The sequence below is a fragment of the Bicyclus anynana genome, chromosome 7 (assembly GCF_947172395.1).
Source record: "Bicyclus anynana chromosome 7, ilBicAnyn1.1, whole genome shotgun sequence".
Taxonomy (NCBI): domain Eukaryota; kingdom Metazoa; phylum Arthropoda; class Insecta; order Lepidoptera; family Nymphalidae; genus Bicyclus; species Bicyclus anynana.
Window position 1 is genome coordinate 9,370,910 of NC_069089.1, and position 22,562 is coordinate 9,393,471.

General features: G+C 35.5%; 1 protein-coding gene across 2 annotated transcripts; it reads left to right on the forward strand.

Annotated features, from left to right (window-relative positions):
* The first annotated feature begins 3,937 nt into the window (after positions 1 to 3,937).
* LOC112048957 (coiled-coil domain-containing protein 6) lies at positions 3,938 to 21,292 on the forward strand. 2 transcript variants are annotated; one of them, XM_024086779.2, is made up of 11 exons: positions 3,938 to 4,266; positions 4,347 to 4,476; positions 5,978 to 6,068; positions 6,594 to 6,743; positions 7,205 to 7,348; positions 8,216 to 8,355; positions 9,463 to 9,531; positions 9,825 to 9,939; positions 10,089 to 10,181; positions 11,239 to 11,358; positions 12,802 to 21,292. In XM_024086779.2, the coding sequence occupies exons 1-11, from the start codon at positions 4,242 to 4,244 to the stop codon at positions 12,979 to 12,981; spliced, it is 1,257 nt and encodes a 418-aa protein (XP_023942547.1). In that variant the 5' UTR covers positions 3,938 to 4,241; the 3' UTR covers positions 12,982 to 21,292. The 2 variants fall into 2 exon arrangements, with proteins under 2 accessions (XP_023942547.1, XP_023942475.1); XM_024086707.2 differs by having other exon boundaries at positions 3,939 to 4,266; positions 9,454 to 9,531.
* Positions 21,293 to 22,562: the final 1,270 nt, after the last annotated feature.

Genomic DNA, 22,562 nt, shown 5'->3' on the forward strand with positions numbered 1-22,562 from the left:
CTGTGTTGCCAGTGTTGCCATTTTATATAGTTTAAATTATTGAGGTGTTGTCAACTGTGCTGACCATACATAGACAATGATCAAATCAAAAATGACGACAAGAGCGACAACCACTGAAGTTTCCCGTGGTACCATTTTTTAACATCACATCATGACAACTGAACCAATTTAGTGAGTAATCATTGTTAAAAAAGAAAGTCGTGTTAGTTACACCATTTATAACTCAAGAAGGGCTGAACCGATTTGTCTTAAAATTGGTGGAGAGGTGGCTTAGAACCAGGAGTAACTTAGGGTAGGGTGGGCGTCTGCTAGCTGTTGCTATTTATAAAGAAAATTCGTTAATTTAATTAATGTCACCATGTTTTCCTTCACCGTTTGAGACACGTGATATTTTAATTTCTTAAAATGCACACAACTGAAAAGTTGGAGGTGCATGCCCCGGACCGGATTCGAACCCACGGTGAAGGAAAACATCGTGAGGAAACCTTCATACCAGAGAATTGTCTTAATTCTCTGCGTGTGTGAAGTCTGCCAATCCGCATTGGGCCAGCGTGGTGGACTATTGGCCTAACCCCTCTCATTATGAGAGGAGACTCGAGCTCAGCAGTGAGCCGAATATGGGTTGATGACAACGAATTAATGTCAAAGTGATGATAATTATTCTACATTAGCGATCTCCTAAAATGACCAATAATTGAGACTTATAGACAAGCTGTCACGATTAATGATAATTTTTATTTTATTTTAAGGGAAACTTACAGCTTACTACTAACAGAAAAATATAAAAACAAAAGGTAACTGCTGTAAATTGTTGACAAGTTCAATCGTCTGCGTTTATGCTCCATCAGCAGAATGCCTACAGACCTTCAATATAGTGCTTTAAAGTGCTTAATGAAAAAAATTACAAACGCATGTCGTCTCTACGATTTTTGAAAGTTCTTCTTAATTTCTTAAGGATGCCATCGTCAAATCCTGACATGAAAATAATGGGACCACCCTGGAAGTATATCCTAAAATAAGCCAAAACATAGCCTCCTCCTTTTTTTGGAGTCGGTTACAATATATTAAAATAGAAAATTAATATATCCAATCCCAATCACAAATAAAAGAACTACTTAATGATAAAAAAAACTTTTTCAGTGATGAAAATTTTCTAATGAAAATGATTTTTCTCTTGCTCAAAAACACTGTCATATTGTCGTTCTACGGCGGGACTAAAAAACCATTTCAGCCTCTAGGGGCTAAAGTAATTTTAAATATTAGTAATAAAACGAAGGAGATTCATAAACAGAATCATCATAACTAGGTAAGGCCCAGATTGTTTGATAAAAACTTGTCTGTGGAGTGCGTTATTTTTTTTATTTGATTTCTATTGAGTTGCGAATATAACGAGCAAGATTTGAAGACTTAGCTGTTCGGTGTAATACTTTTGCCTTTACTTCATAGGAAAGAATGAGGAAAAGAAAAAAATTAAAAAGCGAAATATCAAAAACAATAGGGTACTTGCCTCTTTTTTAAATAGTGTTTAAGGATTGCAAGATTTTTCGGTAATCTTCAATTTTACAAAAGAACCAGTTAAATTAACTATTAGAATTATTTTAATGGTAAATTAACTTAATGGTAACTTATTTTTACTAATGTTTAATAGAGTTCCGCATATTATCTATATTTTTTTTAAAAGATTAACTTGAAATGATTTAAAAAAAACCGGCTATTTTGTATTTTTACATCAACACTTAAAACGCACTATAAATTATTCCACTTGAGTTTATGATGTTTACCAGACTGCAGTCCTGAACACTCAGGACTGCAGTCTGGTAAACATCTCTGCTTTCCATTTGGTCATCTAATGATCACACGATCATTAGATGACCAAATGGAAAGCAGACTATGGATAACAGCGTAGTACATAACGTCTTCGCAAGCGCCAATCACAAACCGATGACATTGACATCATAGTTTATGATTGGCGTTTGCGGTGTTGAAAATATTACAATTACAGGATTATTTTCATAAATAAAAATGTGATTCGATTTTCTAGGCATCTAAAAACTGCCCACATGCAAAAAATCTTCTTATTTTAGTGTTGCAGGCAAGTACCCTATTGGCGTAAATAAATCTTAATTGTATTGTATTTTCGTAACATTAATGTTATGTCTTCATCTAGTGAGAACAGTGACTATAATTTGGAGATGGAACAAAAAGGAACCCCACATACTCATCTATATCTATACTAATATTATAAAGAGGTAAAGTTTGTAAGTTTGTAAGTTTGTAACAATTTTTTGAAATGGGGTAATCTTTGGAACTACTGGTTCGATTTTAAAAATTCTTTCACCAGTAGAATGCTACGTTATTGAGGAGTGCTATAGGCTATATTTTATATTTCTATCATATATAACTACTGAGTTATCGCGGGTTTTCTCTTACAGGTCGGACCGAAAAACTTACTTATTCGCATGCGCTGCCTCAACCATTGCCTATATCTGAAATAAATGTATGGAGGCTTTTTGAACCTTTAAAAGTTCTACAAAAAAGTCCGCGACACTATATATCTATCTTTTATATTTTAGCAGATATAGTACCTTTAGTACTTTAATAATTTATTTAAATTTTAAATTAAGGTTTACGTCATTATTTACACAACTGAACTTAAATCCTTATCAAAATAAATTATTTAATAATCACAAGGATATTATAGAGATAAGATTTGCCCTTTAGAGTATGTTAATTAGTTATATAGTTTCGGAGATAATACAAAATTTCTGAAAGTCGCCAAAATGCCGCTATATGACGCCCCGCGGTTTCAATTACGTGGTTCCCGTTCCCGTGTGAATATGAGGACCAAACATAGCCTATGACACTCGCAAATAATGTAGCTTTCTGTTGGTAAAAGAATTTTCCAAATCGGTCCAGTAGATCCAGAGATTACCCCCGACAACCACACAAACTTTACCTCTTTATAGTATTAGCATAGAAGTCGCTTGGGAAATTATAGTCTTTTGGTCATTGCACCACGCACAAAAGGCTGGACCAATTTTGCTGAAGGTAGGGATAGGATAGGAGTAGGGAAGGGGTAGGATAGAGGTAGGGTAGGGGTAATTTAGGGAAAGTGTAGGGTAGGGTAGGGTAGGGTACGGATAAGGTAAGGGGTAGTGTAGGGTAGGGGCAAGGTAGAGGTAGGGGAAGGATATGGAACGGTAATAAACGGTATAGGGTAAGGGAGGAGTAGGGTAGGGTAAGGTAGGGTAGGGGTAAGGTACGGGTAGGGTAGGGTTAGGTTAGGGGTAAGGTTAGGGGGAAGGGAAGGGTTAGCGTTAGCGGTAGGGTAGGAGTAAGGTAGGGGAAGGGTAGGGTAGGGTGGGGTAGGTTTACGAGCAGGGTAAGGTAGAGGTAGATAAGTTTACATCAATTTTTACGCGGACGAAGTCGCGGGCGTCCGCTAGTTATTTATATTCACAGAAGTTGAACCATGGCTACCGGGTAAAAGCATCTCCCTTGACATTCAAAATTGTAGCATTTGTACATTTAATTTTTAACTAACCGTTAAAATTAAATATTGAATACTGTAATGAAATATTTAATTTTTCCACAGTCTTAGTGAAAAGTAAAGTGTAACACGTGGGGCTAAACCCATTGTAACTCGATTTCTATTTAGCAGCCCTCGCCTACGACTCGTCCAACTTGCTGCCCTTGCTGCTATGTCCAACGTTTTCGTGTGTGTAGATTCACTTCTTCTCCTTGGAGTATATACTCTTTGGCTGTAAGTATATTATAATGACTAATAAAATAAAGTCTTTAGTAAAGGTCTAAAGCATAATATTTGGTCAATGGTGTAGTCATAGATACCATAGATAAATGTTAAGTGCTCAAATCATACAGGCTAGAACTCAGAGCCATAAAGCCAGTTTTATAAAAAAATAACAGTAATCACAGACAATATTTAAATATTTTGCAAAATGCCAAAATGATTCAGAAAAGTGGAAAAAAGTAAAAACACCGAAATCGTTCATTTCAGAAATACAGAATGAAAAATAGTATTTACTACTGAGCTGATGGTCGTCAAAGTTAATTGGAAATTCTTAATTGTTACAAAATAACGCGTTTTGACTTTATTACAAGCCCATGGTGGATGGTTTTAAAGTGGTAATTGAAATATTTGAAGCTAAGCTCAAAATTTCTTTGATTTATCTTGTTTCATGACATTTTGTCGCTGCCTCTTAAGTTAACGAACGGCTCAAATGGATGATACGGCGACTTCTCCAGGTATTTTGTTGTAATTATTCAAACACGTGTTTTTTAAAAATGTGGTTCCATTTTAGTTACTGTACGAATTTGATTTAAAGGCAACAAAATGGTTGATTCCGCATCGGAAAGTGACTCAAGTTCCCTCGATGGCGGAGCAATGCTGCCTCCGAGCACAGTTTCTCGTGATCAGTTGCAGAAAAGAATTGAATCACTGCAGCAACAAAACAGGTATGAAAATAAAGTAGTGGCTGCTTTATTTTGGCATGTAAATTTTATCTTATTGGATTGTTGACATTAGAACAGCATTTAATATACTTTAAATTAAATGAGAATTAATTTAAATTATTTAATTATTTAGAATTTATTTTCACTATAAAATTTTAGGTTTATTTGTCTCTACAAATAAATCTGTTTCATAAAATATGTGCAAAATACAATAGGGATGGTGACAGTTTTTTAAATTAGGAGTATTGTAATAGTAAAACAATTTTGTAAAATTAACAGGATATCTGCTATCATTACTTTCGGAGCTACAGGGATTTAGAGGATCATATTTGCGGCACTGCCACATATCCCTGTAAAATTCCCCCTACAAAATGGCATGAATTAATGACCAGATAATAAATCATAGATCATAATTACAGTTAGATTTGTATGGGCATTCTCAAACAAAACAACTACCAGAAGTTGGTATTTATTACAGCAATTAAATTTCTTCAGTAGAATTGTTGTCACTGGATTATTTAATCAAGTTGGTAAAGATATCTTGTTCACTGAATGCTCATGAAGAGTAAAATTTATTGTTGTACATAAAAGCGATCTTATAGCATGCAATGCTTGAGACAATACATTTTTTAATGGAATAATTTTGATGCTAACTGAACTGTTTTCCAAAGAGTAGAATTAAGTCTTTTTATTTGGCTATTCTCCTGTGGATTATATGGTGTTGTTCTGTTTAGTGAATGAAAATGTTTGGTTACTGTTTAAAAGAAAGGAAACCTTGAATATTCATCGATTGGTTCAGTAGTTTCAGTGCCTATTCAATGCAAAGAAACAAACAATCCAATCTTTCTTCATCATAATATTAGTATAGATAATAATTAGCATACTAATGAATCCTTCCAAAAACGTCAAGTTTATGAGGATGGAGAAGGATTTTGTTACTAAATAACAACTGTAACACTTTTGTTGTACAATAAATATTTTATTTGTAGAATCTTATTAATAGTTTAATTAATCTAAATTGTCAAATTGATAGAAGTCTCAGAGACTAGGGTAATAGGTAAGAACTGGTCAGCTAAAGTCCTTTTCATGAAAGAAGTCACCCAGATGTGTCGCTAATGGCGCTCATTGTCATTTGATAATGGCGGTCTTATTGTCTGTTGTGTAAGGCGCTGTCAATTTTAGTTCAAGTTTTAGCCGCGGGACTTCTTTCATGAAAACTACATAATAAATTTTTCTTTTCTGTCAAATTTCTCATTATGGTAGGTATTGGGAAGATGATATTACCCTTGAGCTTGGAGAGCATGTTAAACTGTCTGTCCCAGCCACTATCACTAACATCTGACAGGTGGTCATTATAGTATTTAACATTATCATCAAGTCCCAACCTGCATCGGAGAAGTCTTGTGGGTTAACGCTCCATATCCTCTCTCCCATTAAGAGGGAGGCCTGGCCCTGTAGTGGACCTTTAAATTATGCTAGTAAAATAATAATTGTTTTGTTGCAGAGTGTTAAAAGTGGAATTGGATACTTACAAATTAAGAGTGAAAGCATTACAAGAGGAGAATCGTGCATTGCGACAAGCTTCTGTGTCAATTGTAAGTGGTTTATTTACTCTCAATTCATATTAAAAATAATATAATTATTCACAACTGAGTTGAGACATACATTCAAACAAGATATGTATAAATATATTATAGCTATGAAACAGCAGCTTTACAATTGCATAATTTATCAAATTAATGATTACTATATTCTAGGTGTAGTTGTAATGTCAATTATGTTCCAAAATATATTAAAAACATTTCTCAACCTTATATGTATAACAAAATTAGAAAACTCACTAACATAAATTATTATTGTAAGTTGTTTTTGATGATTTTATCTTATGAAACTTTTTTTAAAAGGTTTTCAACTTATTATTACCATTGAGAGACAAATATGTTTGCATTCCATGAATTCATGGTGTACATGGATAAATCATAAAATATAATATAAATTATTTAGATAATTGATAACGATGATGATCTAGTGTTCCTTTGCAGCATCTCTTTTCAAGCAGTTCAACATAAACTATGATTTCTTAGTAAAGATCTATGTTAATGTAACTTTTCATTACACAGCAAGCTAAAGCAGAGCAGGAGGAAGAATATATATCCAATACACTCTTGAAGAAAATTCAAGCTCTGAAGAAAGAGAAAGAGACGCTAGCTCATCATTATGAAAGAGAAGAAGAGTGCCTGACAAATGATCTCTCCAGGAAACTGAATCAAGTATGTATCAGCTTGTATGTATTTATTAGTACTCTGTAGTGGAAATGAAATCCGAAATCTATAGGTTATTTTACCTTTAATCCCCCATTAAAGGTAAAATAACCTATAGATTTCGGATTTCATAAACTGCCATCAATTTATTTTCATTTGTTGGTTGAGATTCATTAAAATAATTTTGGTATGGATTAAAACTAATTACTTATTGTTGAAGGATTACAAATTATTAATACATCAATACTCAACACATACATATAAATTATATTGAAGTGTCTGTGAATTCAAGATAACTGTGTTCATAGTCTGTCTGTCTGTTAGTCCAGTCATATCTTTGAAATGGCTGAATAGATTTTAATGGGACTTTCACTGTTAGATAGAGGAGGTTTAACATAAATGCTACTTTTTACCCTGGAAAATCCATGGTTCCCGAATAATAGTGTTAAATAATAGTGATATAATTCTAGTTACGTCAAGAAAAATGTCGCTTGGAGCAGACATTGGAACAGGAACAGGAGTGTTTGGTGAACAAATTGATGCGCAAGATTGAAAAACTTGAAGCAGAGACTCTTGCAAAGCAGACTAACTTAGAAAGGCTTCGTAGAGAAAAGGTATATATACATCAAAATTAATATGTTTTTGTTAATATTTTTCTAAAAAAATATTTGTCATATCCTTCAAATATGATGAATATTTCTGATCCCCTCCAATTACTTGGAAATTACTGTTTGGAGTGAGTATGACAATAGTCCAACGGACGGGAGTTAAACCTACAACCTCTCAGTCCCCTTTACCATAGAGCTATTGAGACTAAGAAATAAAAAAATTGTCTTTTCTATGGAAAAGTAAGGAGAAGATACTTTTCCATTTTGTTTACTTTTTTTTTAAGCAGGAGTCGAGAATTCGTATTTCCTATGCTTGGGTTACTTTAAAATGCCTGCAATACCATAAGTAATGTAAATTCTAATGTTGTCCATAAAAAATTTCGTACTATACAGTTAAAGCTAAACAATTCTTTGTCCTATACATATAATATTGATTACATTAATGCCTATTCAATTGAATTTGTCTTCTAATTCAGGCTTAAAGTTTTTAAAAACTGACATTATATTACGACTATAAGCTTAATATCATTGACCTCTTATAATAAAAGGACGCACAATCATGTAGAAAAATTTACTTAGAAACTGACCAATTTTGCTTTGACGGTTTTGGAATTATTGGTAAAGACAATTATACAAATTATGCAAATTCAACCAAAAGGATTGTGTTTAAGGTTGAATTTGCAAAAGCGACTACTTGAATTGAGTGCCAAGAAGTTGTGCTTGGCACTCATTGAGTGGAGACATTTTTTGGTCGCTGAATGTGCATCCACTTTTTAATAGGAGATTGATGCACAATATAGAATAAAGCCTGGTTATTTATAAACAGCCAACATTATTGTCCCTTAAAATGGTTTATTCTTGATATTCTTGCAGGTAGAATTAGAAAACACATTGGAACAAGAGCAGGAAGCGCTGGTGAATAGATTGTGGAAGCGTATGGATAAATTAGAAGCTGAAAAGCGTTCACTACAAATAAGACTCGACCAACCTGTGTCTGATCCAGCTAGCCCTAGGTGAATTTTTGTGTTTTTCTAAATTATTCCCTGAGTTTTGCCCAAGAATATTCTGTTCTCATTGAAATGTTTCATCAAATATTGTTAAGAGAAGATTTGATTTTTCGTTTATTTGTCTGTTGCGATTTAACACAAAAACTACTCAACCGATTTAAAAAACCTACATTCTTCACTGAGAAACATAGGCTATTTTTTATTTCTGTGTTACGGGAAATTACGTGTGTGGAACACAAGTTTGAGCTGTAGTAGCCCAATTATGTGCTATTCCAGAGATAATATACTTCTGTGCCACATTTCTGTGGACCTGGGCCCATTGTCATGTGGCATGTCGATTCTCTTTCTACAATTCGCAAATGCTTAAAAATGTATGGGAATGACATTTGCTATTGACAGGTCACATGATCAAGTTATTGATCGGATCTGTCATTCCCATACATTTTTTTAGTTTTTGAGTATTTGTAGGAAGAGAGTCAACATACCACATCATAGCTGACTGAGTAACTTAGAGGCTGAGATCAACCATCTCATCTCCTTCATAATTTTATACCTAAATGCTGAAACTTTGTCACCTCATGCATCTACAGTAGGTAACTATGGGAGGTAGCAGGTTTCAAGGGTATACAGATCCAAATATAAATTTTCATTTTTAAATATTTTCTTTATCATTAGAAAACATATCCCCAAGGCAGATACTTAGCTAAATAGTAAGACCTAACTTTAAGGGTCTTTAGTGAACGGCACTTAGAGAGTTTGGTATTTCAAAGGGTTTTCAAATGGTAGCCAAAAAGCTAAGTGACTGACATCTGGAGACATGATTGATTATATTATGCTGAGGAATATATTGAAATCAAAAAAACGTGTGCGTCTCGGGACGCACGACAAAAGTGATAACTTAAACCTGCTGCCGTAGCGTTACGTTACGAAGCGATTTACCCTCCCAAGAATTTATCATTTCAAAAATATGCTATGTACTAGAATAGTTGACAGTCTAGAGGAGGCTTATTATTTTCTGATCTTATAACTTTATAATTGTGTATGTTCTTTCCAATGGCCAGTTTTAGGGTTTTGATCAATATTAATTATGTTGTACCTTGCCAGGGACATCAGTAATGGTGATACAGCATCTAATTTAAGTAATCACATTCAAACTCTTCGCTCGGAGGTTGTGAAGTTAAGGTAAAGTAAATTCAATAATTTGAACATAATTAAATTATAATTTTTTTAAACAAAATTTGTGATATATGGCTGTATGTCTTTTTGTCCAGTAACGGCAAAATCGAAAATCGAGTCTTTTGTTGTGATGAGACAAAAGAAACATTTTCGACTCTGCTGTTATTGATCGACAATGTCTTGCTTTTGTCATAAAATATATTGTTGTTGCAACTTAGTACCTATTAGGAATACCTATATGTCAATTTACGATGAAAATATTCATCTTATACAATTTACACTGTTTTTTTTTGTTTCAGGAATCAATTGGCAGTTTCTCAAAATGAAAATAAAGAAAAAATGCAAAGATTCGCTTTAGAGGAAAAACACATCCGAGAGGAGAATTTGCGTTTGCACCGGAAATTGCAACAAGAAGTAAGTTTTATTAGATTTTATTTTCTTTGCTAGGTGCATCCAAAATTTGCGAGGCTGGCAAAACAAATAAAAAATCAAATCCTATCCCTTTATAATGTTAGTGTTAATGTTTAATTTAGTGTTATTTTTTTAATTAACATGTTTAACAGGTTGAACGTCGCGAAGCGTTATGTCGTCATCTCTCCGAAAGTGAATCATCCTTGGAAATGGAAGAAGAGAGGCAATTCAATGAGGCTTTGAGTGTAAGTATTTATTCTTCGCTTATTACCTTCTCACATGGTGATTAAGTGATTTGTCTCTGTCACGAAATCCATTAGTATTATTTAATTGTTTTAAACTCAGATAAATTCGCAAATCAAAGTTTTTTGAAGTAATGTGCTTTGGGGTCCATAATTGTTAAAGAGTATATCATTATCACCCTAAGTCTGATAACCCACATTGGAGCAGTGTGGTGGGTCCAAGTTCTATATCCCACTTCCTAAAAAACTGGAAGGGCACTGTTGTTAAGGCTGGTAATAATGAAATGATAGTGATGAATTTTCATACTAATCGATTATTGATAATGATTTGAATGAAAATGACGATTTCAATGGGGAAAGCTGAAAAGGAATAGGTATCAGGGATACTTGAACCTTCATTGTTCCATTAGTCATTTCAATCAATGGTATATAAGGGAAAAAATTCAATTAACACCTTAAGAAGCTTCAACCAACACCATTCCATATAGGCATGATCTGTATAGTAATTAACAGTGGCGTGCAGTTCATAGATGTAAAAATGCACTGCTTATTTACGAGACGGACGGTCCTGGGTTCGATCCCCGGCTGGGCGGATTGAGGTTTTCTTAATTGGTCCAGGTCTGGCTGGTGGGAGGCTTTGGCCGTGGCTAGTGACCACCCTACCGGCAAAGACGTACTGCCAAGTGTTTTAGCGTTCCGGTCGATGTCGTGAAGAAACCGAAAAGGGTGTGGATTTTTATCCTGATCCTAACAAGTTAGCCCGCTTCCATCTTAGATTGCATCATCACTTACCATTAGGTGAGATTGTAGTCAAGGGCTAACTTGTAAAGAATAAAAAAAAAATGGTCCAGGTCTGACTGGTGGGAGGCCTGGGCGTGGCTAGTTACCACCCTACCGACAATGACGTACCGCCAAGGGGCCTAAAGGGGTGTGGATTTTCGTCCTACACCTAACAAGTTAGCCCGCTTCCATCTTAGACTGCATCATCACTTACCATCAGGTGAGATTGTATTCAAGGGCTAACTGGTAAAGAATAAAAAAAAAAATTGTCTTGTGGCAGGCTCGGTCGCGCAGCGTGTCGTCGCCGGGCGGGTCGCGGCCGCTGTCGCCGTATGCGTCGCCGCTGCTGCCCGCGCCCGGCCTGCCGCTCTCTAGACCAGCGCTGCATTTCAACTCGCAGGTACTTTCTTAATATCTAAATACTATCAAACTGTACATAAGTTTCATTATCGTTAAATAGCCTTTGATGGCCATCATCGTTATCAACCCATATTCCGCTCACTGCTGAGCTCGAGTCTCCTCACAGAATAAGAGGGGTTAGGCCAATAGTCCACCACGCTGGCCCAATGCGGATTGGCAGACTTCAAACACGCAGAGAATTAAGAAAATTCTTTGGTATGCGATCACGATGTTTTTCCTTCACCGTTTGAGACACGTGATATTTAATCTCTTAAAATGCACACAACTGAAAAGTTGGAGATGCATGCCCCGGACCGGATTTGAACCTACACCCTCCGGAACCGGAGGCAGAGGTTATATATACTGGGCTAGCACGGCTCTTGATGGCCATACCTTCGTCATTTAAAAAAAACAGCTTTGCTTTAGACCACACGACTGAAGTAAAACTTCCTTCAAAAATAAAAAAACAAAGCGCCATCTAGGCTGAGCCTCAAGCATAATTGCATTGCAACAGTTTCTTGAAGTGTACAAAAAAGGGATTGTTTCAAAGTTTTCAAGCAACGCCATCTAGTGGTACTTAAAACTACTCGTAACAAACACTGTTTCACTATGCCTGTAGATGGCATCTTTAAAGCCTGGAACGATTACAATTTTCGTAACGCATTCACGAACTTGCTCCGCAAGCCAAGAATTTTTACTTAAAAAAAAACTGAAAGCTTGTCTCATGCTGTTACTATAGTAAAGCTCGTGTTTCTGTACTTGTAGTTACTCATGGTAGTGATGTATGTCTGTCCATCAGAGGCTTACTACTAATCTATATATAATATTAAACAAAGTACTCCACCTTGTCTGTTTGTTTGTTTGTTCACGATAAACTCAAAATTTACCAAACGAATTTTTATATGTCCACCAAACAAATTTTTATAGAGTAACTTATAAGGAAGGTTAAAGTAAATGGTTTTAGTGAAAAAATCAAGCTACCAGGGAGCTTTCATCAAAAACCTACATACATATACTATAGCGCTGTCACTTATTATCGTTCATAGGGTAACCCTGTGTTCTGTCATCCAATTATACTATAATATTACTAAAATCGCTGATTTCATGACTTACACTTATTAAATTTAAAAGAAAGTAAATATCGTCTAAATAAATTACATTTATTGTAATTTGTCTGGTAATTATTCCAATTTCCAATATGATTTCGATGATCTGATAAAACTATCAATAATAATAATTGTTTGCTTTATATTGCTCTATAATGATAGATCTTTGTGATAATGACAGTAAATGTGGTGTTGCCACCCAGGGAGTTTGTTAGTTCCATTCTATCCCATATTCCATTCCATAACTTCAACTTTTGTATGCCGCACTATATGTACGTGCGTTCGTTCACCACATGTTCACTGTTGTTGTTAATTAATCTAATTTGAATTTGTGCCAGGCGAGGAGAACGAGTGACAGGTTCGTGAAGCCCGCAGTGCCGGGAGTGGGAGGGCTGCCCCCGCGCGCTCCGCTCGACCCGCCCGCTCTCCCCGCCCCGCTGCCACCCCTCGCGCCCCCCGCGCCGCCCTCGCCTTCGCTTCAGCCCGCCAGCCCCATGGACACTTCATCCAGAGACTAACTTACTCGTACATGTATCATAAGGCTTACCAGGCGTCAATGACATCGACCAATAGCGGCGTAATCGCGCTATATTTTTCGTTGCATGGGACTAAATTGACAGCGATATTTACGATTTTGCTACTATAGGTCGACAATTTACGTCTTTCTTTGTAGACCTAGAATGCGTCAAAGACAATATGTGGTGAAACGAATAAAACATTTTGTCGACCAATAGCGGCCGGATCGAAAATATCGCTATCTCTTACGTCTCGTCGCAACGAAAGATAGTGCGTTATTTCTATTACGCGACGAAAGACAAAAGACCCTGTCTCGTTTTTGTCTTATTATATTTTAGGTTTTGTTGCTATTGGTCGACAATAACTTTTCTTTTATCTCAAGTTTCATCGTTGACTAATGCTAGGCGTATGACTTAGCGAATCGGCATGCTTGTTCTCACGGGATGATACAGCCCATTTTCATTGGTTATAAACTTTTTGCTATGATTACACTGAATCCGCCGTCAACCGAATAATGTAAACTAAGCTTAATTAAAATGAATTTTGACTTTATTGGTCCGGTAAGTTCAGATGATTGTAAAAGCGCATACATTACAAGTAGAACTACAGTAGACGCTCGATGGGGTTAACAGCTGTCATTATGACATAAGTATAATTGGATATCTGCATAATGTTTGAAAAAAAAAAAACGATTTTAAGATGAAAAAGTCCACTGCAGGACATAGGCCTTTTGTAGAGACTTTACATCACAATACTGAGCCGCCTGCATCCAGCGAATACCTGCGACTCGCTTGATGTCGTCAGTCCACCTGATGTGCGGTGTCGCCATTCCAGCACCTTGGGACCCCCCAGCCAAAATATGTGTTATTTAGACACGTTAAGCTATGTCGGCATATTACTTATCTCGACTTATCATGACTAAGTCATAGCTGTTTCAAATACTTGGAATCCTTCTGATCTCGATACTGAATGTGGGAAATCGCAGCAAAGTCATCATCAATCAAGGTTTTTTTTTTAATTCTCTACAAGTTCGCCCTTGACTACAATCTATCCTGATGAAAAGTGATCTTCAATGATGCAATTAAAGATGGAAGCGGGCTAACTTGTTAGGATGAAAATCCCTTTTAAAGTTTTCATTTACATTTATTTATCGGTCGATGACGGATTTGGTGTAACTGTATACGATACATGCGGTTATATGTATATATACGGAAAGTTACCGCTGTCAAAGTATTTACCAATTGGACAGTCGTTTTAGAGATCTTCTATGCTGATTTAATCGACTTCTATAAATGTCAACACTCATATTTTATTTTATCCTACGTCGTATTCAAAATTTTTAAAAATAAAGCCTGCTGTATTTACGCCAAGTTTTGGTTGTACTGGTGTATCACTAGTATATGTATGTCAGACAAATCAAAGTAGGGAGTTTGTAGAGAAAGAAATTACAGGCCCGTGAGGCATTAAAGTTCTCGGGTTGACACATTGCATTCTATAAAAAATAGGACATGTCATGAACGAGTGAATAGTATGCACTAAACTTCTAGTCCGCTCTGACGTTGGAACACGCCGAACTACGATAGCATAGACTTACTGCATTGCAAAGCCTTGTGCTCAGAGTGGACTGCATATTTTGTGCATACTATACTCGTAGTCCTCAAGGTAATGTTTTGTTGTCATGGTTTGCCACTTTATATGAGGTGGGCCGTCTACATTTTCAGTCAATTATTGTAAACAATAGAAAAATGGGAACATTTTTCTTTAATCATATAGAAGGTAATAGCTCATTCAAGCCATCTGGCACCGGATCAAACGTGCGAGATTACCCTGTGAAGTTACGAGTTTTCTTGTCAAGGTTTTAACTACTTATACTACATCCAAACTAGCTGTGCAATGTTTATCAAAAAACAAATTAAAAACGAGGGTAAAAATCACTAGTCATGTCACTCAATAAATATTTTAATAATTTTTTTTCTCATTAAGATAAAGTTTTTGCTCTAAAAACGTTTATTCGTTTTTAGTGAGTCACGAATTCCGTCAATAACAGATCTATGTGTAAACTTAAACTAGCCCATCGCAGTTATTTTAGAGAGCAGATATTTCAAAGAAAATCGATATAACTATTATGTCTATTTATAAATAGAATATTAACTGCACGAGGTGAGGCGTTGCTAGTCGGGTATGGTTGGCTCTAATGAGCTATAACCTTATCATGATATACTTACCTGTATGTTAAGCATAGCATAGCATGACAGTGCATAGAAACTATGCCAACCACTTGCTCGATACAGGGACCACCTAGCCCGTTACTGGAATGTTGAAATGTTATAAATGACTGTATAGTCGGACGCAATCTTTATGACGTCTCCGAAATAAGCCGCAGGTGTCTTACATAAAGTACGCTCTAAAATGATTATCAACGAGCGCGGGGTGATGCCCTGCCGCCGCGCCCCTGCGTAACCGGCGATACCTAAAAAATTTTATTGGGCAGCTTACCGCATGATATTCGGAAATGTCAAAAATATTGTATTCTTCCTAAATATTATTGACTTCTGGGAAGTCCATTCGACTTTGGATGTAGTGGTAAGGTGTACTGAGGGCCTAGTGGCAATTTAATACTGTGACGATCGCGTTAACGTAAACGCGAATTTCCAAGGAATTGAAACAGCGCCATCTAGTGGCACTACTGCACAACTGTTTCAATTCCATATAAATTGTCGTTAAAAATAGTAACGGTATGAAAATATTGAAAACTCCCACTAGGCACACTGACCAGCATTTGACGGGATAATTCTAAAACTGAACGAGTATGTGTGTGATATCTATCGGTTATACACAGTAACGCGCCAAAAAGTAAAGTCAATCATTACTACACCCAAACTAAAAAAAAAAACACATGTACGATATCTTGGCTTAAACGCAAAAATGCTCTTTGTATTCTAAGAACGATACAATTTTCAAGTCAAACTTCTTTACGCACGCTTGCCTTGGGGACTGAAACTGGTGGAGTGCGTTACGAAAAGGTGTAATCGGCCGAGGCTTTTAAGATAAGTGCTGCCATCTACGGGTATAGTTAAACAGTGGTTGCTATTTTAAAATAGTAGATGGCGTTCTTAGAGAACTTTGAAAAAATCCATTTTTTTACACTTCAAGACACACAAGAATCTGTTGCGTTGCAGTTATGCCTTGGAAGTTTAGCCGGATTTTTAATTTTACGGTTGATTTGTGCGTTCCGTACAATGCGGAACTGTGCACACATTTGTATGACTTTCTATAAGAAGAATACTACGATACGTTTGGGTACGATGCGGATATGTGGACGCCTACCATAAAGTACACTCGTTTTCTTTTAATCATTAGTTTTATTTATATTTTAAAAGGGTTTTATTTTTGCTTCAGTTAGCGCACAACTTTTTAATTTATTATGTTTATAATATTTTAATTGTATGTATTAATAAAAAAAACTACTACTGCTACTATTACACTGAAACATTTATAAAAATATTATAGTAGCTTGAAAAAAATATATCAATGTATTATTACCATTACATCCATTCAAACAATACATGAATATAATATACAAGTATGTATAGTGATTAATTAATGAAGGAAGAGATTCAAAGATAGCTACGTATAATGCAAGAGTGATATAAATATTTATTTTTTGTTTTATAAATAAATCAGTCAGTCTCAAGAAAACTTTGAGTACTATTTATTTTAATTATTTTAAAAATTTCTGTATAGTGTGTTGGGATATTAAAATCGTTATATACCTTTTGACTTTCGACGATTTGTCTTACTTTTCTGGCTTACGTTAATTTTTATAGCTAAGTATTTGTATAGCTGGAGCGTATTCAATTACGTATAATATGAAGATTAGAGTATAGCTCGGCAACTTCGTTCGTAACACTCCCGATGTTCCGCGCGGGTCGGGCGTGTAGCGATGAATGAAAAACCCACGACTGATGCACGTCACTTCTTCGCACACACAATTTCACACCCGCGTCGCCCGCATATCATGGGAGTGTTATCAACGAACTTGCCAGACTATAAGAACGGCGTTTAAATCTGCGTTTTTACTGAGTATATATTATTCAGATTATGTATTGCTATAAACCTCAGACTAATTATAGAAGGACCTGTATCGCACCCGTAGTCACGAACAAAATTGTCTGTCTTTTTCTGTGAAAACGAGCTTAGATTTGGTATATATCTTATACTAAACTAGAAGATTTTTACGAAGCTCTTTAACTGACGTACACGATTACAACTATTTAACATCGATTCTACAGATACAGTTTTTATAATCGCATTAGATCGTTGATCATATACTTTGACAGAAAAATAACGTCTAGCGAGGCAGGTCCTGTACAATAATTGGTCTGAGCTATAAACCCATTAATGGAGATGCAGCATACATACATTGAGTATACAGCATTGAGCTTTGGGCGAGCGGGAAGCTCTGTCAGAGTGTGCCTTGGGTTCGAAGATCGTATGGTATTTGTCCTGGTGACGAAGAACTGAGATGATGTCTTACGCTACCTGCACAAATGATAATGGTCAATTAAGTAGGGTAAAGGTCCCTTTGTTCTTACATCCTAATGGGCCTGGGTCCTTGGTCGTGCTCAAAAACCGACAAAATAGGGAGCGATAGGTTTCCTTTCTAATTCTCATGCCACTTCTCGACTGTGGCATATGGACACTGTAATATTGTCGGGAATATGCTGGAATTTGACTCATTCTGTGGTACGATATAAGGCAACCTTACCCCACTTTATTGTCAATATTATTCGGTGTGTGTGTCTAATCCATACAATTCAAATTATTCTGCTGTGTAATAGATGCGCACAAAAAGAATCATGTACGGCTATATATAAATGGTTGAAATTGAAATATACGATTACGATACGAATACGATTTTTTCTATGAATCTTTCATAGAAAAAATCGTATAACCATTAGACCTCGAATGACTTTTTATGGTTTTATTTATGCCATGTACAGACGCGGTGAAAATGGGCCTTACTATTTTTTTCATTCGTTTAATGTGTTTGTGGAGTTTTTTTTAATAAGTTCAGTTAATGAATAAAAATCGTTTTTGTTTTTTTTTTTAAATAATTATAGTATAATATTTTTGTTTATTTTTATTACGTTTTAAAATAGAATGTACGAGTATTGCAAGTAATTGGTACTTTCGGATTTATGACACCAAAAGTTGTTACAAAGTTTCAAAATTCATTACAACATTATAAGACCGAAACGGAAATCTCACGGCAATTAATATTAATATTTAGACAGGAACGGTGTAATTCATAATATTTATAATTATAAGTATTACGAAGGTGTCTTTTTAAAATTAATGTGTAGTATTGAATAGCTACAAGCATTTAATGGCGCGGCCTAGAACGAATGTTGATTTATGAAATTTGGTCGTTCCTTTGTTAAGATAATTTGATGATTTAATTATTATTATTTAACAATATTGTTACTAAGTATGTCCTCGCTGCTGGCCACTAATCGTATATTATACAGCCAGTTAACAACGGCTTAAAATGTAGTTAGTTATTTTATCACATTGATTGTACGCGCCCTTAACGTAGACTTCCGTGTGCCGCGGCTATGTTGCCAACGCCGTATACTGAAAATGTGACGTATGCGTGTTTGTTGCGGTGCTGCATAAGCTCTAAAGTTTAAAGCATAATATCGGTACATGATATAAGAAATTAAATATCACGTCTCTCAAACGGTGAAGATAAAACATCGCGAGAAAACCTGATGCATAATTGAGAATTTTCTTAATTATCTACGTGTGTGAAGTCTACCAATCTATTAGCCTAACCCCTCTCATTCTGAGAGGAGACTGCTCAACAAGTGAGCCCAATATGGGTTGTAAATGCATGATGATGTATCAGTACATAAATAAGTGAATATGCACGTAAATTTATGGAATATATACTATATCTACGGAAACTTTAAAAGTTGGTTTCTATGACATGGTTGTTTGTTACGTCGTAAAAATAATGAAGGTTTGATATCAATGTTGAATGTTCAAGTCTGCACCCGAATATCGCTATGCGACATTGATCCTGATTATTATTCTTTTCAATGAGTATTGTTGTCGCCCCCTTAATGGGACCTCATCATAATCGCAGGGTAGGGTTGCGTAAGCGCAGATGCTTTCAGAGGTTTCTAGTCTGAGGGTTAATTAAGGAGGAGATTAAAGAGTGACTTAGAGGGTGTGAGATTTGGACCTCGGCTGCGGAAGTCAATGTTAAAGGCTGTGGCTACATCGCACACGAGTTCTTGCGTCCTTAAATAGAGCGTTCACTCCACTCACTGCCATTTTAAATGTTTGCAACTTCCTAACAACAAAATTACTTAGACTGCTGTGTTGCGGGTTTGTTTATATATTGGGTTCAGTGTAAGGTTTATCCATATCTATTTTTTTCGCTCGACTGGATTGCGTGTCCGATCGTGCTGTGTATAAAGCCGGATTTATATTTGTCTGACGTGTCGCGTTGCGAGTTTGTGACGCATCAGAACAGAATCGGTTTCATACATTTTGTATGCGACGCATAAGAAACCATCACGACATGTCACAAAACAGAAGTGTAAACGTTGCCATATAAACTGTATGATACCGATTCTGTTCTGATGCGTCACAACACGACACGTCAAACAAATATAAATCCGGTACACTTTGTGACATGTCGTGATGGCTTCTGATGTGTCGCATACAAAATATATGATACCCGATTTTGTTCTGATGCGTCACGACACGACACGTCAGACAAGATAATTATGCCTTTAGATTTTGTCACCTGAACGTAACCTACAAGAGCAACATAATTTCTGAAATAGTCGTAGCTAAAAAAACATTTCCAAGCCGAGCTTAGGGTAAATTGTACTATGACATTGTTGCATTTTACTGTTACTTTAAACGGTTATCTGGTAAATATAGCTGCTCAAGCCGGTTTTTTGTACGGAAATATTGTCCGCTGTATGTTCGCTTAGATCTTTTAAAACTATTCAACGGTTTTCAGTACAGTTTTTAGCAATACATACATACATACAAGTGATTCAAGATGAAAGTTTAGATATACGTATAATAGGTATAAGTACATATTGTAATACAGAAGATATATCAGATATTTGGAAAGTGATACACAGCGGCTGGGCCGTACTATTCGTTCCGGTTTCATTTGTTTTTATGTTTGATTCATTTGTTGCCAGTGACGTATTGTGGATACCGGTTTACTGAACTTTTTGACTTTGCACAAACCAATGCAACACAGCATCTCTCTATTACGTTTCTTCTGTAATATAAGTACATTATTTACCTATTGATGACAATAATTTTATATTGATACAACGACTAACGAGCTAACGATGGAAAATAAAATGACATATAATGAAAAATTCAAAATATTCGTTAACGTTTGTTGCAGATATAGGTATGGAAGTAATACCTACGTTGAATAAATTGTAAGGTCATCAATTTTGTGATTAAGCTTCAGTATTCGGAAGAATAATTTTACTGGGATTATTTATTAATATTATTAAAGGCTAATTTTCACGAGGGAGTTTTATAGACAAGGGAAATGCATTATAGGATAGGTACATATTCACTTACCCTCAGATGTGATTGCATTCATGCTCTAGTTTATAAATGGGATCAATTGTTTTATCTAGATCTTTTCATGAAAATTTGCAAATACTCCTTGTGTTAATTTGCTATATTAGGTGTACCTATCCTCACCTAATTTTTATCTTGATGCTTATTTCAATTAAAACTGACACTTAGGTATACCTTTCTTGTTAACTGACAAATTAACAGCTAAAGACGCAAGATAAATTGCAGACATACTTCATACGCCCCCGATATGATATATTTTATGTTAATGCTGATTCTGCCATAGTTTTGATACGTTAAAACTGGGTTTCACTAATAGCTTGGAGTTATATTTATTATATTGTAATACTGTAAGGGCTTCTTTGTGTGCGGCAGTGGGTATGTTATAGACTGTATAAATTCATATGTGAATAAGGGTTATAGAAGAGAAAATATTGTAATCCACTTGATATATATCAAGTTTGGTTTCCAGTGCACTACTCCCACTGTGTCGTTGGTAGTAATGTGTGTTGGCGTGTTATGGATGTTTGCCGCGCTCTCAAAGTGAGTTGTTCTTGTTATGTTGGAAGACTTGTGGGAGTAGTGCTGCTGAGCTTATTGATTCAATTCAATTATGCAAATTTTCACTTAAACAAGTTATTTTTTTCATGTTAATAAAAGAAAATATATGCATTAATATTATTTTTTTTCGTGTTTTATTTACTCATCCTTTTAATTTTATATTTCTATGGACCTACGAGTACATAATCCTACTAATATTATAAACGCGAAAGTCTGTATGGATGTAACTATGTTTGTTTAGATTTATTTATTATTATTATTTATTTAAACATAAATATACATTTTTTTAACTATTTTTAAATAACTTATCAGTGTGGCATAAACTCAATCGAGTTTCTCTGCACACTGGCAATCGTCGTCAGCACTCTTGAGTTCTCAATCAATAAGCAACATATAAAACAACAGCATACACAACACACATAAAAAATAAAATACAAAAATAATAACTTATAATATAATACAAAACGCACACATAAACGAAGAAACCAATTAAATTTATAAAGTGAGGGTATGTGCGCGCATTGGATAAATAAAACATATTATACAGGTTGCTCCGATTCTGTACCTTGTACCGAGATGTTTGTTACTCTTTAACGCCGCTACTACTGAAGCGATTTGGCTGAAATTTGGAATTGAAATAGATTTTACTCTGGATTAACACATAGGCTACTCCCGGAAAAATCAATGGTTTCCGCGGGATTTGTGAAAAACTGAATTCCACGCGGACGAAGTCGCGGGCGTCCGCTTGTCATCAATAAAACGTAATTTGAACTCAACTAAAAAGGTAAATGCTCAATAACTTATCATTATAGGTATAGCCTGGCTAATAAGAGTAGAAATTAATAGAGGCGCCACTATCGCCAATATGGCAACACGAGTACGAGAAACGTAAACTATATAATTTTACATTAAGCGGTAAAGTTTTTTGTTTCTACGATCATCTAACATGATTATTTCAACGAAATTACGTAAATACCAGTTTTCCGTTAAAATTGTAACGTTATTACCTGCTGCTACTAAATTATGTAAAATTACGATAATTGGGTAATTTTGTTGAAAACACAATGTTAGATGATTGCAAAAACGAAAATATGATGAAAAGCGACGTAAAGCTGATTACTTGAATGGTACACCGAGTTACATAATTACCGTAGGTATAGACTGACTTAAAGTGATTGAGTATTTTGACAAGATTGTGATGGCCACCGTGGCGCAGTGGTATGGGAGGTCCTGGGTTCGATCCCCGGCTGGGCCGATTGAGGTTTTTTAAAATTAATCCAGATATGGCTAGCTTTGTGGGAGGCTTCGGCCGTGGCTAGTTACCACCCCACCCAAGACGTACCGCCAAGCGATTTAACCTCCTCTTAACAATTTAGCCCGCTTCCATCTT